The following is a 15,898-nucleotide window of genomic DNA, read 5'->3' as shown; positions in this document are numbered from 1 at the left end:
GATCCAGATAAGTGGAAAAGTGCTTTGCTACAGCCACAAGCTTCAGCATATTTCACGTGAGAAATGAAACACAAAGTAGTTCATAATAGTAAGGGCTTATTCACGCAAGGAGGCTGGTGCCCGTTACCAACGGACTTTGGCAGACAGGTGGCATTCCATCCCATTTTAGCTGGTTTTGTATCTTTATGGTTGTTGTGTTGCTGAAATGTGAACGTTCAGCCTCTGTCTTCCAGCATTTCTCTATCTTCAGCTTCATCCACCTTCCAGGCAACTTAAAATGTCTTTGCTGTATGTGCAGAAGGAATTCATCCCTATAGCCTGATTCTGCCACCACCATGTTTCATGGTAGGTTTGGTATTTTTAGGTTGTGGATTTTTCTACCGTGCATCGCATTTAGACCAGAAAGCTTAATTTTGCCTTATTTTACCAGAGCTCCTTATTTAAGGCATCATCTGTGCTCAGATGATGGTGTTAATAATAAAAGTTGGACTGTATGTACTCGTACTAAAATGGATCAAGGTTTGAATCTGATTGCCAGCTTGGAAGCTGACAAAAAAGAAAAAAAAAAACTAACTAGAAAAAGTCTGACGTGTGTCCTTAAAGGTAATAAATCCTCATTTAGATAATTGTTTGCAACACCACTTATATTTTTATAGGTGTTGGAATTACAGCTTTAGGAGAGATGTAAAGTGAGGAACAGATGGTGTGTGAAATGAGGTGAAGCTTGTGGTCATCCTGTCCAGCAGCCTGTAGAGATCAGCCTGACGAGCTGTTTTTGTACATTTTCACTTGAGAGAATAAATCTTGGGGAAAACACATCCAAACATACTTGTGGTTTTGCTGAATTTGAGTAATGTGAGACATTTATTGAACAAAAAAAGTAGCAGGGGATTGATCTTTTAATAGTATTGCATATTACTATTTTGAAAAATATCTGCCTTATATCCTCAACTTCACACTATTGATCTAACTTTAGTGACATTGTTAGATTAAAAACGTAAGAGGAAAAAACCTTGTAGCTATTTGGTAATTCCAATAAAAAGAATAATGTTAGAAATGATGAATTTGGATCTAAACTCAGTGTGTAGACTGGGAGCATCAGGTGCAGGCTGAAAGGTGCCCCACACACCCACACTGAGGTGGTGGGGTTGGATTCCCAGCCAAGGTTTGGTGCATATGTACATTCACAAAATGAAATACATCTTACCTCTGGTAAAAAACTAAAATTTAAGAAAAAAAAAAAAAACAGGAAATAATAAGTGTAAAAAAACAGCAATTTAACATAATTGCTTTAAGAATAGGAAAGAAAATAATCAAGAAAAACAGACATTTTTGCGCTTTGGGGGAGAATGGAAACACAAACTTATTTAGGCAGTAAAGGTACCTCACTCCCTTCACCTTTAACTGGAATCAGTGATGCACCGATCAAGCTTTTTACCTGCCAAGTCCAATTTTTGATTAATTCCAACCATTTTTACTATTAATTATAAGAAATAAAGAGAAGAACATGTTGTGCAGGCTCCTTGATAAACAGTTTTGATTCCAACAAAAAAATGACACAATATGGATCTTCTTCCCATTCACTGTTTTTTTTTTCCTTTAACCATTTCAGATTTGTATTAAACTAAAAACATGTATTTAAGTATGTGTCTTTTGTTGATGACCAAAAATCACTTCATTTTTTTGTCTTTGTGCATTGATTTAATCACATTTTTCTGCACTTGATGTGCTGATCACCATTTAGAGATGATGGAGAGAAAATTGGTCTACTTAGACCTTGAGTAGGTCACTTGGTTATTTTAGTAAAATAAACAATTTCAGTAAAGCAGTGTGGTGTTTGTCCAGATAATACTGCATAGTTTGGCTGTCTTCACTTTCTAGAGTTGATTCTAACAACCCTAGGCAACCATATCTCATATTGGCAGTGAAAAAATTAGACTCGTACTTAAGGTATTACAAGCACAGTCGCGTATGTGTTTTTCTTTTCATCTCATACTGATGCTGGGCTTTCCACCAAGACCCAGTCGCGACAAATCACAGATGAGGAACAAAAAAGGCTTTGCTTTGTTCCTTGAAACTCTTAGAACAGAGCTCATTAGTTCTGGGCAAAGACGAATATATGGACAAACCCATACACACCGTTTCCTACTGCAACCCTACAACTACGTGGATCTGTGGTTGCATTCGTTAACTGAAATGCCATGGTATCCGTGTGTTGATGTTCAGTGTTTTGTTTGTGCACAATCCCCCCGCCCCCACCTTGCTGTCCCTCAATATAGAAAAAAAAAATGCTTGTGTGTGTACATCTGCAAGGAGCAAGCTTAATGGTTGAGCTTGTGTCAAGCTGGTGAAACATGACCATTCATATGGTAATAACCGGGTGAAAAAGAAGACAATAAATCGCTTCAGGTCCTCTGAGACCGCGCTGAGGAGCGAGCAGAAGACACTGATCTGGAAGCTTCCGATGGGTCACCATCCGACTTCTATCTCTGAGTGCAGTGATGCCGGGCTACTGATCAGTGAGGTCCATGCTGGAGCTGCTGCAAGGTGCCTCTGCCAAGAAGGTGGGAGATGGAGCTACTCAAAAGCTTCTCTATTAGGAAAGCAGACTGAAATCAGGTGATTGGACTTTTTCCTTTCTTGAATAATTATTTTTCAGATTGTGTTCCTGTTAAGTGAAACGTAATTCTTACTTACTGATTTCATAGAAATACATTGTGTAAGTGTCCTAATCTGCAAACTTGAGTTCCAAACCAATTGTGATGGATATTTAGTCATCCTCTGGGAGGAGCTAAGTTAAAGTTTCCTGAAGCTTCCACATTGTTGTCCACATTTTTGCTTTACAATCTCAGCTTCCAGAGCACAAACATTAGTAGAAGTGCACTGGCCTGGACAATTTATTTTTGCAGCTCAGGATTGATCCTGGTGGCTGTCTCCACTCTCAGAGCTGATTTATAAGCACGTTAGTGGATGACTGAAACATTCTGCCGCTCTAAGCGAGTGGAGTAAGTTATTTTACTCCAGTGCAGCTGAGGACTGAATGCTGCTTTGCAGCTTTGAGCATAATACTCTTATTTCAGGGCGGTGTGTTAACGCTGAGGCTCCTGCACTGGTCACGCTTGTCACACAGATGTCGCGCTCCACAAATCACACACATGAATACACACTAAGCCCACAGGCAGAATGAAAACACTCAAACAATGAGACAGTATTGCTTTTTTTTTTTCTTTCTTTTTTTTTGATTATATTCTTTCACTTTGTGTTTTTAATTTCTATTAGAATTCAAAAATAACCTAGCGGCGCAGATGTGATAAAAATGTAATTATTTAATAGTATTTTCATACGTATGGAATTAAGGTCTGCTTTGCTCTGGAGGTTTCTGAAAGCCTTCCGTTGTGCTGTGTAATGTTGCTTTGCGCCATCTCTGCTGCTGCTGTTCCTGTAGGTGAGACACGTGTTTGCACATCGTGAAGTCCTGGCTGAGGGCCAGAATAGCAGCACAGCTCAGCGCATTCTGGGAGTAGCATGTGTAAATGAAGCCGACATGAATGGGGTTGGATCGGAGCCAGACCAGTTCGACTCTCGCATATATGAACCAACGGTTTGCTTCATTTACATACTTGAGGACACTCGCGGACAATATGTCCTATTATTCTAACCTTCTCTACTACAAACCCGACACCAAACCGTTTACTTTTTTACCTTTTTTCTTTACTTTTAGTTTAACCTTGAACCTTTTGGCACATTACAACCATCTATTATAAAATATTTTATAAGCACAACAAAAAAAGCACATAAATGTAAAGTGAATAGAAAAAAAAATTGAACAAGATTTTCAATATTTATTAAAAAACAAAAACCTGAAAACTATAAGATGGCATTTGTACCAACAATTTTCTTGTCCAGCCACCTGTTTGCTGCAATTCTTTTGCGTTATGTCAGTTTTGCACAATGAAAGGACTGGATTTTTTTCCACATTCTTTTGTGCAAAAATAGTTCAAGTGATGTCACACTGGACGGACGGCATCTGTGAACCTCGCTTTTTAGGTTTTGCCTCAGAGTCTTTATTTAAATTATGTCTGGACTTTGGGCAATTTTAATACATGAAGAAAAGTTGATGCAAATCTTTCCGTTGTAGCTTTTGGTGCGTGTTTAGGGACATTGTCCTTCTGGAAAGTTGAACCTCCTGGTCTCAAGTCTGCTGCCGCCGCTAACACAGCGAACCCAACAGTTTTTAAATGCTTCCCTGCTCCAACACAGCTGAATCAAATGAATGCATCATTACCAGGCCTCTGCATGGATGAATGACTGTTAATTAGGAAATCCAGCCTTTTGATTCAGGTGTGTTGAAGAAGTTGCAGACTCTCTGGGACTGGAGGTGGACTATGAGAGGCCCCATGGGCCAAAACTTACAAACTCTCTTACACGTACTAACAAACCCTCTCACATTTGGCACTGCCACAGAGCTCAACATGTTTTCGTCTAGGATTACGTTCATTCGTGTTATTGTCAACTCTGACCAGCATTCCTAACAATTTTTTTCCTTTCCGTTTTGACAATATTTTAGTAAAGTCCATTGAGTTTTGAGGTGGTAAAGAGAAAATACGAGAACGTTCAATTGGGATAAATTGAACTGAGGATACTTTTAATTTGTTTATGGCACATTATCAGGTTAATGTGTCCTTGCACTTATGTCTATGTGGTCTTGCTTCTTTATTTCTCCCAGAACTGATGTAAGTGTGTTTCTCTGTTGTGTATGTATACAATAGTAGTGTTGATTTGTGACTTGTTAATTATGGCTGCCCCTCTTGCCTGCTCCCTGAAACAGTGCACAGCTGCAGGCTCCCCAGTGTAAAGCAGCGCTGCATCTAATGTCTTATTATTCACGCTGTCTGTCTGCTCACCAGCCATACTGAGCCTGAGGGACGAAGGGGGGATTTTGGTCTCTGTGTGTGTGTGTGTTTGTGATGAGGGGGTTGTGTATTAACAAAGTGGTAATGGAGGGTTAGTTCACTCTCCTAATTGGTTGGCACTACTTAATTAAAAGCGATGCGACGCTGTGATTGGAGCTGTTGATGGATGGAGGCCGAGGGACGCCATGGCGCCTTAGGATCAGAGTTATCAGATAGTGTGTGTGTGTGTGTATTAGCAGCACGTGCGTCTTTAGAAAGGAAGAGGAAGTCATTATCTTTTAATCATGTCCTCCTCTATTTCTCATTTTTCTCTCTTTCCTCTTTTTGTCATCATGTCTTCCTTTTGTGTCTGAAATTCTCCAGTCAGCTCCACCTCCTGATGTTTCTCCAGCTGGCTCCCAGTTTCGGTTTCATCGTCATCTTCAATCAACCCTCTTTTCTGCAACACTTACCCGTCTTCCTCCTGAGGCTGATTTACTCTAGGTCTTTTCAATGTTTGTTTTTTTCTTATTTTAATTATCTATCAGTGCGTCTACAGGTACTTCTGTTCAACTTATGCTTTAACAGACATATTTCTTATAGCCTTAAGTTTATCCAAGTTGGAGCAGAATGCTACATTCGGTATGTGATCTAAATGGATTTGGCCTTGAATCAAGTTTGCTGTAAACTCCTGAAGTGAATGGAACATTGCTGTTTGCACATTTTTTAGTTTCAAAGGACTTCAAGGCCCAATTTCTTTCTTTTTTTTCTTTGCCTTATCACAAGACTGCAAAGTGTTTAGGGCTACAAAATATGTTTTGTTTATTGTTTTCTTTATTGGGATACATTTTCAGCAGCCTGTACTGTTCTCTTACCAATGAACAGCCTCTAATTGTGAATGATTGTGAACAGAAGCTTTATTTTAATCTACCGATTGAATCAAACAAACCCCTGCAAAATCAATGATCCGCTAAAAATGTGTTTAAGAACTTTGTAGATTATACTCTGCCGCTGAGCACAGTGCCAAGATGTTTGTTGTTGCTGGTCATCACGCTTCTCATGAGAGATTTGGTCAGCTCCAAAACTGCCATAGGATCATTAACGGAAGGCCGAAGGTCGATCCCTATCTTTGCTATAATAATTTTAACAATGTGAGTCAAGATCCTGTCTGGAGCTCCAGGCTGACGTCTAACGGTAATCATTTTGATGATGAATATCTGCACTAATTGCTATCGACTTCTGGATGGTCTTGTAGTCATTCCCAGTCTTGTCTCTGGCATCTTTTGGCAGCTCCTTGGTCTGTTTGAAAAGAAATTTAGGGAGAAGAAATTGATCAATGTAATTGTCATTTTGGGAAAATAACAAATAGATTTAAGCAAGAATTTTGACCATTTAATCTGCTCTGCAAGAATGATCATATCCTGTTAAACACTTCAGTATTTTACATTTGTGCTACAAACCTCTAGATGAGGACATATGACTGTGACTAACCAGTCTATAGGTGCCAGAATGTTTCTGGAAATGACTGAAATCACTATTTCTATGTGGTGAGGCCAATTCTGCGGATAAAAAAAAACAGCCATGGTTCTTTTTTGGGGTTCCTGATTTTGCTCCTGAGCATACCTGAGGGGCTGTGGGCAAAGTCAGCAAAACAGCAAAGATTGTAGGCGCCTTCCTGACAGCTCCAATGACATGTCTAACTCTGCAAAGCTCCATCACCCTCCAAAGGCTGTACTTGAGCAATTTACAGGCAGCAGTTTGGACTCAACAATGTGTCCTGTGTATTACCTCTAACATGCCATTAGGACGGGCAGCATTTAACACAGTCATCGGAATGCAACACTTCATTTCCTTTTTGAATTAAGAAATTGACATGGGAGTTTTCCTTTTTTCTGTTGTTCTTCCTCTGTTTTGACAGTAGTTGATATTTTTAAAATCCTCTCCTAACCCGTAAGAAGAACTCAACATGACATTAGGGAAATAAACAAAATGATCCTGTTTGAATATGTCACTGCTTCCATGCGGGGCTGCAGAAAATATGGATTCACAGTCATCATCATATTGTTAAAGTGCAATATTGCAACTGCATATGACCACTTGAATGCTGTACTTTGTTACGACATTTAAAGTCACTCGTGCAGTAATATATTAACAGTTAATAAAGATTGTAGTTACATTCTACAGATCATGCATGTCCTGAGTGCAACATTGTTGAGGAAGATAAGGTGATTAAAAATGTGTTCGTTGGCACAAAAGTGATCAATATTCATCTGTATAACATTTCTAAGTTTTCATAAAGTAATGTAGCTGTTTTAATGTTCACAATTGTGCATCTTATCAATGAAACACAAAAAGTTAAAAAGTATTTTGTATGATTTCCACTGATCTAATGTGTTTAATTGGTTTGAGCTGTTGTCAATTAGTCTAGAAACTGTAGAAGATTTATGTTTAATGTATTATTTCAATTTATTTTTACCAACATGTTTCTTCTATCTGTGAGTATTTTGAAATTGCCCAGCCAAAGTTCAGATTTGATTTTGATATAGCATCTGTGGAGGTAGCTAAAGATTAGGGTGATGGCAAAGAGCTCTTCCAACCTCAAAAACTAGAAGCTCATCACTAAAAATAAACGTTAAAACATGAAGAAGGTAGGCGTTAGAAAGGTGTTTGATAATTGACAATTTTAAAAAGCAATTTAACTTGTAATTTTTTTTTATTAAATTGTTAACGAAAACATTATTTGTTTTACAACAATGATACCTCTTGTACTTTTTTCTTACTTTTAGCCTTTAGTTAGTGGTAATTTCCTTTTGACTAAGCACTAATGAAAATATCAAAATCTGCCAAGGGTATGGATCATTTTACCATCCTATTTAACCACCAGCCTAAAAATTCACAAGAAAATGTATTTTGTTCTATAAAAGCAACAGTGGTTATTAATTTACCTCACATATTGAATTCAATGGCTTTGTACAGGATTTTCCCCATAAACCTCCTCGGAGAAGGCGATTAGCCTGGCAGTGAAAGGCCTAAAGAAGCAGACAGGATGTTCTTTTCTCTGGAAGTGTTTGGCTACATTCATTAGCTAAACATTAATTAGCCTAATCATATGCAGGCATTCACTGAACGTGTATGCCACAGGGCAAATAGGTGGCTAATGTCTAAAATGAAATACAGATGCAGAGCCGCTCAGACATGCAGACATCCATCCCCTCCTCTTCGGAGGAGGCTGAGGAAACCCGTGGGACTCCTGGAGTACTCTATCTCCAGCCAGTCTAAATACAGGGGAGGATTTTCCTCAACATCAAAGATAGACTAATCTCACCCCTCAGTGGCTTCCTCTGGTTGAATGTTTTTTTTTTTTTTTTTACCCACAAAGCAGTTTTTAGGTAGAAATTGTTGAAGAATTACAATGTCAATCTCAAAGTTTCCAAACTCATCCCTCACTTGATATTTCTGATTCTTTGTTTCGTAATCTTCATGTTTGATTTTTGTTGCTCTGCTTTGAAACAAGCTGTCTTCGTGCGGTGCAACCTGACTTGTGTGAACGTGTCACAACAAGCTAATGAAGGCTCTTCACAGTTGTTGTACAGTGGAAGTGCTGTGTGGGATCGGTATGTGGGAAAGGTGGGGGGCAGGGGTCTGCTTTGACACCCTAATCCTGCAGCCAAGCTCGGCTTTGTGGAAACCTTCGCTGGGAGGAGAGTGAACAAGGGACGGATGGAAATGGTGAAAGAGAGAGAGAGGTGGGGGGATGTTTTAGTGGGGGGGGGTTGATAGCAGAGAGGGGTGCTGCGAGTGGAGGGTTAGAGAGAGAGGGAGGGGAATGATAGGACGGCAGGATGAGGGAGATGGGGTTCGATCATTCTCCTGCTCTGACTTTGAAAGGAAACAAAGAATGGCAGAGTGGCCTGATTTATGACAGCAGGACGTGTTAGACTGTTTTAGCTGGTTAGCCTCGGCTTATTCTGAACCTCCTTCCATCACTGCTGTGTTTGCTGAAGACATCACCGCTCTGCAGCCTCCTCTGGCTTCTGTGAGTTACTCTGCCTGTCTTTATAGTTTGCTACAGGTCTTATGTGTGTGTGTGTGTGTGTGTGTGTCTGTGTGTGTGTGCGTGTGTGTGCGTGTGTGTGTGTGTTTTAATGCTATTATTATTAACCAAGCATTTTAAGTCCAAGATAGACTGTAAAGATGCCCTGTGGTGTTGTGCTTTTTTTCCTCTTATCTGTATTTTTGCCTTTTTCTTTCCTCATCAGATGTGAATGCACAAGTATATCCAGTTAAAGTTGGATCAGAGAAATACTTTGCATCCTAAAATCAGATCACTTTGCATCACGATATTCCATTCCTGCAAATACGTACAAAAAAAAATTGAAAGATTCAAATGACAGTGACATATAAAACCTAGGCCAAATGTGCAGGAAAGCTTATGCTGACAGACAGCTGGTCACATCTGCTTTTTCTGCCGCAATTAATGCACAAGCCCAGAGAGTAGTTTCTCCCCCTGCCTAAATATTTAGTAGTGGTTTTCTGTGTCTGAAGGGCAGACAGTTTGATCGCTGGCTCAGCAGCGGAGTTGGCACGTTTGTGGGTCAGACTGGCACGGGATCTGACATTGTGGAAAGGGTGGGGCCATCTTTCTGGCTGCTGGTCATTCAAGAAGAGGGGGTTGGAGTCTGGTGCAGACATGAAGGTTTTTATTTCAGGGGTTCAAGGATTTCAGTGGCAGAGGAGGAACAAATTTATAATGCAATAATTGCAGCACCATATGTTTGTAGAATGATTTATATATTCTGGAGGAGGAATTGGTGTTACCACAAACCGGCCACATTGATTTTAGTTCAGTTGTACTAATTGTTCCTTTTATGCTTCAGTTTGCAAGAGGTGGACAAAGAGAACCTAAACGTAGAGCTCAGGATATTAAGAATCCCAACAAAAAATCCAAATGAATTCAAATAATCACGCATCAAAAATGGTAAACATAAAACACAATAACTACCATAGTAACGTAAAAATTAAGTAGTCTTTCTCACATGTAAAGAAGAATAAATCTACGAGTGGCAATTGATAAAACAAATGTAAACACACACAAAAAATAAACACACTTAAAACGCAGTCCTAGTCTTTCGAAATAAAGCAGAAAACTGGGGAAATATTGTTTGAATGCAAACCGGGAAGCATGACATTAATAATGAATGTGGTTAGTGCACCTATAATTCTTGAAACCTAAGTAGATGCTGCCAACATTTCCAAATCCGTCATATTTCATGACAGACGGCACTTAAAGGCTCAAAAGGATCAAATAGAACAACACTTTGTTCTCCAGGGAGCCTTCCTCTTATCTGCTCTAAAGTCTTGCTCTCTCTCGCTCTCTTGCAGCTACAGTGAACCTCACATTTCTCACAGTCTCAAAGAAAATACATCTTTTTACATCCTCAGACTTCATTGAAAGTTTAACTCTTCTTTACTCAATAGCAGCATCTACTTCGAAGTGTTATCAGAGCAGCCTGCTATTGTTTAGTATGGTATGTTCACTGATCGGGAAGATATTTTTGACTTTCATTGTTTTGTTTTGTTTTTTTATGTAGAGCAGACTATTAATTAAACACATGAGAATAGTAGCTATAAAAAAATCAATGCAACATTCTTTTTAACACTTGGATTGCAGTCAGGATAAGAACGTTGAGGTTACTGGATTATTTTTCATGATGTATCACAGACTTGATCTGTTGCTGCCACTCAGATGTGCACACAGATATTCACAAACACTTTTTTGACCTCCGCTGCGTGAGGGTTCTGATTGTTTTTAATGGGTCACAAGTGCAAACAGTTTCACACACCGCTATCAAATTTAAATTCCGGCCTGGGTGACAAAGTTAAAGGTAACCACATAAAATGATTGAATGAGTTTTTTTATTTTTTATTTTTCCACAGCCTCCAGTAAATAAGATGCTGTCACGTCAGACGGATGGTGTGGAAGTGGACGTTTGACAGGAGATTTCTCTTTTTGTTTTTGTTTTCTCTGCTTAGCAGACTGAAGGTGACTGAAAAGAGAGAAAGTGTCTGGAGGTCAGGAGATGACAGGAAGGCTTCTGTGTGTCGTCAGCGAGGACTTAGTGGCTGGGATGATGCTGGAAGAGGTTTGAGTGGAAGGATAAAGGGAACAAAGGAGCAGGCTTATGATTAAGGTGGATCCTGACTGAGAGAAGATGCAGTCCTTCAGCTGAGCCCGTCCTGCTTATTCTCTTTGATGATATGAGAAAGTCCCTTAGCTCTGTGTCAAGCCTTTGTTTATCTCCCATCTGACACATTCCTTCTCTGTTTTGTTTTACTGTGCTTCCAATCTTCTAAAGTGCGTAATTTGAAGACTTTTCTGTACATGGCTCAGAAGGTGGTCAAATGTTGTAAATTTCCCAGAAGCAGCAGAAACTCCATACCCCATTGTGCAATTTACCATAGTTGCAAAGCCGTCCTCTATCTATCTTTCCATCTGTGTCCTCCCCACCATTCCCATTCCCACCTCCCGCCCCCCTCTGTTGTTCCCCAGTCAGCAGGGCACATATTGACCTTTGAATCCTCCCGTTTTGCTCCTATGGAGGTACTTAAAGGTCTGAGAGAGGAAATAGATTCAGTCAGTAAGTAATGCACATATATACACATCACTTATGTGCAAACACTGTTTTACAGGGATGTGCACCCTTCCAGAGGAAATCTTGCAACTCTTTACTTCAAGATGTAGGTCCTGATGGATATCAAAATCAGCTTTTTCAGGTCTTGGATGGAGGGAAGATCAGTCCTGATGATCTTCTCTGCTTACCAATTTGTTTGTTGCAGTCTGGCCCTGATATTTAGGGAAGCAGAGATTTTCTCCATGTTAGCCCTTTCCAAACCCATGCAAACAGAGTCTATCTTAGTTTTCTTGAATCTGATTTTGGTTTTAACCTTATAGAAGGGGATCATCTCCTGCTCTGACTGCAGCTGAGGGGGACCGCTGGGTGAGGACTGGGTGTGCCTTTGCCCTGAGGAGCAGGTAATGACAGCTCCTGTTGGTGGTTGAGAAAGAGCAGGAACAGTGCATGCATTCTCACCAGTCTCCATAATTCTCCAATGACACCAAAAAGTCACCAGATTCACTGCTGAGGCTTTTTTCCCTTTTTTTTTTCTTCTAAAAAGTAGCTGTAAGTTGCCAACTTGGCAACTCTGGAATTTCTGTTACTGTTGTCTCCAGGTTCTGGCTCAGAATATGTATTACAAACCTTTGATTATTTTATTAAATGTTTTTAAAGAGAAAAATTATTGTTTGGGAATCAAATATTTAATGTAGTCTAACAAGGGGCTCAGGGTAAGGCGTGACTGTTACACAACATTCAAAACTATCCCATAATATTTTATGACAAAGTTACTTGTTCTCGGATCAGAAGATTAGTTTTACTGAGACATAACTCCATGGATCAGCGTGTTCTCCGGGCGCCCCGACCTCGCAGGCCGCAGGCCAGAATTTGGAGCTGTCGCAGAGAATAGTGGGCCTCTATTGTGCGTTTGTCAAACTGGATGGCTGCTGCGGTGTGCAAACAGGCACGCTGGCACGCACACAGACACTCACTGATGTTCACACACACGCACACAAACAGAGAATTTATCACTCGAACGAGTCAGTGTCAGGTCAGACGGCTTAGCCTGTGGACAGCATTGCATTGTTGCTGGCCTCCATCTCTCTTGGACATTTAACAGTGCAGGCATTCAGTTGTTACTGGTGACTCAGGAGCAGTGGGCAGCGTTGCAAACAACACCTGCCTTCACATTATCACACAGTTGTTCTGAAGAGGCTTAAAGAGCAGAGTACAAGCAGAAATGAGCCCAACAAGCTGCAAGTAGCGATGTGGAATCATTTACTGTGGCTTGCAGAAGAATTAATGTTACTTAAGTTGTTTCACATTTTGTCCCATTAGAGATTTATTGTGGTAGACCAATGCTGAGTAATGCATATTTGCAAAGGGAAAGGAAAATGATACCTGGTTCAACAAATGTTGAAAATCGGAAAAGTTTGTGGAGTGCATTTGTATTTAGCTAAGAAAAAAATCCCCACAACTTTAGTAAGGTTTGCAAAAAAACATGTAGAAGATTTTGCAAATATTTAGCAGAATGTAGTGTCATCTGATAGGACCAAAATGTTCCTTTTTGGAAAATGGTAGTGGCAGCATCAAGCTGTGGGGATCCTTTTTTTTTTTCTGTGAGGACAGGGAAGCTTGTCAGAGTTCATGGGGAGATAGATGGAGCTAAATGCAAGGACACTCATGGACATTATGCATCCAATCTGCCTGAAGAATAATGAACAATTATTTCATAATTTAAATCTGGAAGCATTGGATAATTATGTGAGTCTTCAGATGGATGTATTGTTTGTGAAATATTTGGTCAGCTGTCATGAACCCCTTGGAAAGGAACATAAACACTGTACTTCATAATACTGGATTAACATTTTTCTTTTAATAAGTTGAAACCAACACAGAGATATGCATCATGTGGTGGATTCTCCTAACAGCTGAGGTTATTGTCACAAGGTTCTGTGTCTCAGTATTCCAGTTTTGGTCTACCTCGGAGTTGCTAGAGCTACAGTACAGGGTGTGGAAGTGAAGCATGCCCATAGTTTGGCTTTAAAAAAAAGCTCAAAATGAATCTTAATATTCTAAACAACACCACAAAAAACAATTCCATCAGGCTGATTCAGGTTTAAAGTAGTATCTTTAATGGAAAACGAGAAGTGCTCCACTTATCTAGGATTGGCCAGTCTTCATCATAATGACCTTTTTGTGTTTTTTGACATTTCTCATGCTCTTTTAAGCCACTCTGTAGACTAGACTTACAACTCTGTAGTTATTTTAGAACTTGTGTCTTTCTTGACACATTTCTCTCATTCTTTCTTTTTTTTCTGTCTTAATTTATTTTACAAAAAATTCTTAAAAGCGTACTCTTGGATTCGTCTGGTCTTATTTAAATTATTGCCTTTTATTCACATGCAGGGGGAAAAAACTGTGTCATGCGTCCATCAGTATTTCTACTTTGGGATGTTATTTTGGGCACTCATAAATGATCCTTTAAACTCCACTTGCTCAGCTGATATTATTCAAATACTCAGAGGAAATTGTCTTCTCTAGCTTGTATATTAAAAGTGTTGTTCTTGTAAAGCTGCTAAATATTCTGTGAGTGAACGAAAAGTGTGTATGTCTGAGGGATTTAGCATTCCCTAACCAGAACCTGGATCTGGTACCATGTGGTGCCAGTCTAACCAGCCTGGCAGTGTGATCCTGGGGCCGTCATACACACCAACACACACAGAACAGCAAACCTCAGCCGAGCTAATGACTCATCTCTCTCTGTCCCCCCTCCCTGTCTCTTTCTTTCTTTTCTCTCTCTGTCTGTTCCTCTATTTGTCTGTCTTTGTCTGTACAGGAGACATCACTCAGAAGGGCTATGAGAAAAAAAGAAGCAAGCTGCTGGCGCCCTACATCCCACAGATACAAGGTAAGCGTCACCGGCCTGTTGGATCGATTCTGTCGAGGGAAGATTTGACTTAGCTCCGGCTGCATAAGTGAATAACAGGGAGGATGTGGGGACCAATGAAATGTGGAAAAACAAAAACCTCTTTTACATATTTTGCTTTCCAAACAGTTTTAAAAATAACATGGAACAGTATGTACTAATAAAGTTTTCATAAAGGGGATTTTAACTCAGTTACGCTTTGCTCATGTGTTCCTGTAAGTCTGTCTGCGTGCTTCAGGTCAGAGAGCCTTGGGTATGAAAGCATATGTGAGATTGCAGTTTTTCTGATTAACAATTAACTTTCAAAAATAAATAGAAAGCTACATCGATTGTAGTCATTTTAACTTTGGTGTTTTTGGTGAGTGACATATGAATATTTTACGGGACTGCTTGAAATGCTATTAAACTGTTGGTGAAAAGGTTATGTCCACTTCATTGGCATGGAAGTTAAAATAATTCTGTAATTTTAAGTGGTCGCAGAGAACCCACATACTTTCTGTTGCCGTCAGCATTTTTCTGCTGGATGTTTGACCACTCTTCATGAGGGAATTGATGTAGCTCATGTAAATTGTTTGGCCTTTAAGCGCAGTCTACTTATTTCCAATATGGTTGAGGTAAAGACCTTTCCATTAGTTTAAAGACAGTCTGCTTTATTCTAAATCTGTTTTAGATTTAGATCCTTGTCCTGTTGGAACACCAAGTTTCAAACATCTCGTCGTTGATCTGAAATGTTGAAGAACTTAGACACAGAGTCTTTCTCATTCTACCGTATCAACTTTTTGTGATGTACTGCTAAAACCAACAATAAATCAGGACCTTAGCATACTCCTTCTGCCACTATGCTTGTCAGTTCGTATGTTTTAAAACTTCACTTTGATTCCTCCAAAGATACGTCTCGTCAGTGTGGAGAAATCTTTGCCTTAATAGACCATCAAACCTTTGACCATATTCATTTAGCTTCATATTTAATTTGTGCTTGAAGTTGTTGATTTTTGGAGCAGGGCCTTCATTGCTGCACAATGAACAATATCACAACAAGTGATCGAATAGTTTCTAGTTCCTGAAAGACTTGAGTCTGGGTGCTTCTTTAAGATATTTAGCAAGTTTCCTTTGTGTGAAAGCTACAGATAGGGTGACATGAATGAAACTTGAACACAAATGAGTCTTCCAAAATCAAAATGATCTTAAAACTGGGTTTGGAATGGATAAATCAGACTGATATAGCTTCCCCAGATCTCTGAGACACCAAGCTTGAGCCCAAGATTTGTGGTAAGACATTAATTTGTTCATTCAAACATTACCTTTTCCAATAGGAGGTGTCAAAAAATCAGGTAAACAGCTGTCAAAGACTTGTTCATTGCTACAAAAGACTGTAGATGTATCTGCAACTCACTAATATTTCAAATATTGACAGAAAGGTCTTACTCAGCTGGTCTTTTTGTACAAAATATTTTAGTTCCTTT

At 39.5% G+C, this 15,898-nt stretch overlaps 1 protein-coding gene and 1 long non-coding RNA gene across 13 annotated transcripts in view; one reads left to right on the top strand and one right to left on the bottom strand.

The window, feature by feature from the left end:
• Positions 1-15,898, top strand: part of LOC103155489 (disco-interacting protein 2 homolog A) — an 88,105-nt gene that overhangs the window by 35,072 nt on the left and 37,135 nt on the right. For all 12 annotated transcript variants that reach the window (XM_016663599.1, XM_016663609.1, XM_016663608.1 and 9 more), the window contains exon 3: positions 14,346-14,417. In XM_016663599.1, coding sequence (XP_016519085.1) covers positions 14,346-14,417 — 72 coding nt within the window. The remainder of the gene's footprint in view (positions 1-14,345; positions 14,418-15,898) is intronic.
• Positions 4,373-14,419, bottom strand: LOC107833714 (uncharacterized). The gene is made up of 3 exons (XR_001659474.1): positions 14,344-14,419; positions 4,888-4,896; positions 4,373-4,383 (listed from the first exon to the last, which is right to left on the bottom strand). It is a non-coding gene; the product is annotated as an uncharacterized LOC107833714 (long non-coding RNA).

This window comes from Poecilia formosa, unplaced genomic scaffold (genome assembly GCF_000485575.1).
Source record: "Poecilia formosa unplaced genomic scaffold, Poecilia_formosa-5.1.2 Scaffold431, whole genome shotgun sequence".
NCBI lineage: Eukaryota > Metazoa > Chordata > Actinopteri > Cyprinodontiformes > Poeciliidae > Poecilia > Poecilia formosa.
Note: the sequence above shows the minus strand (reverse complement) of the source record. Positions and strands in the feature narration are given on the sequence as shown.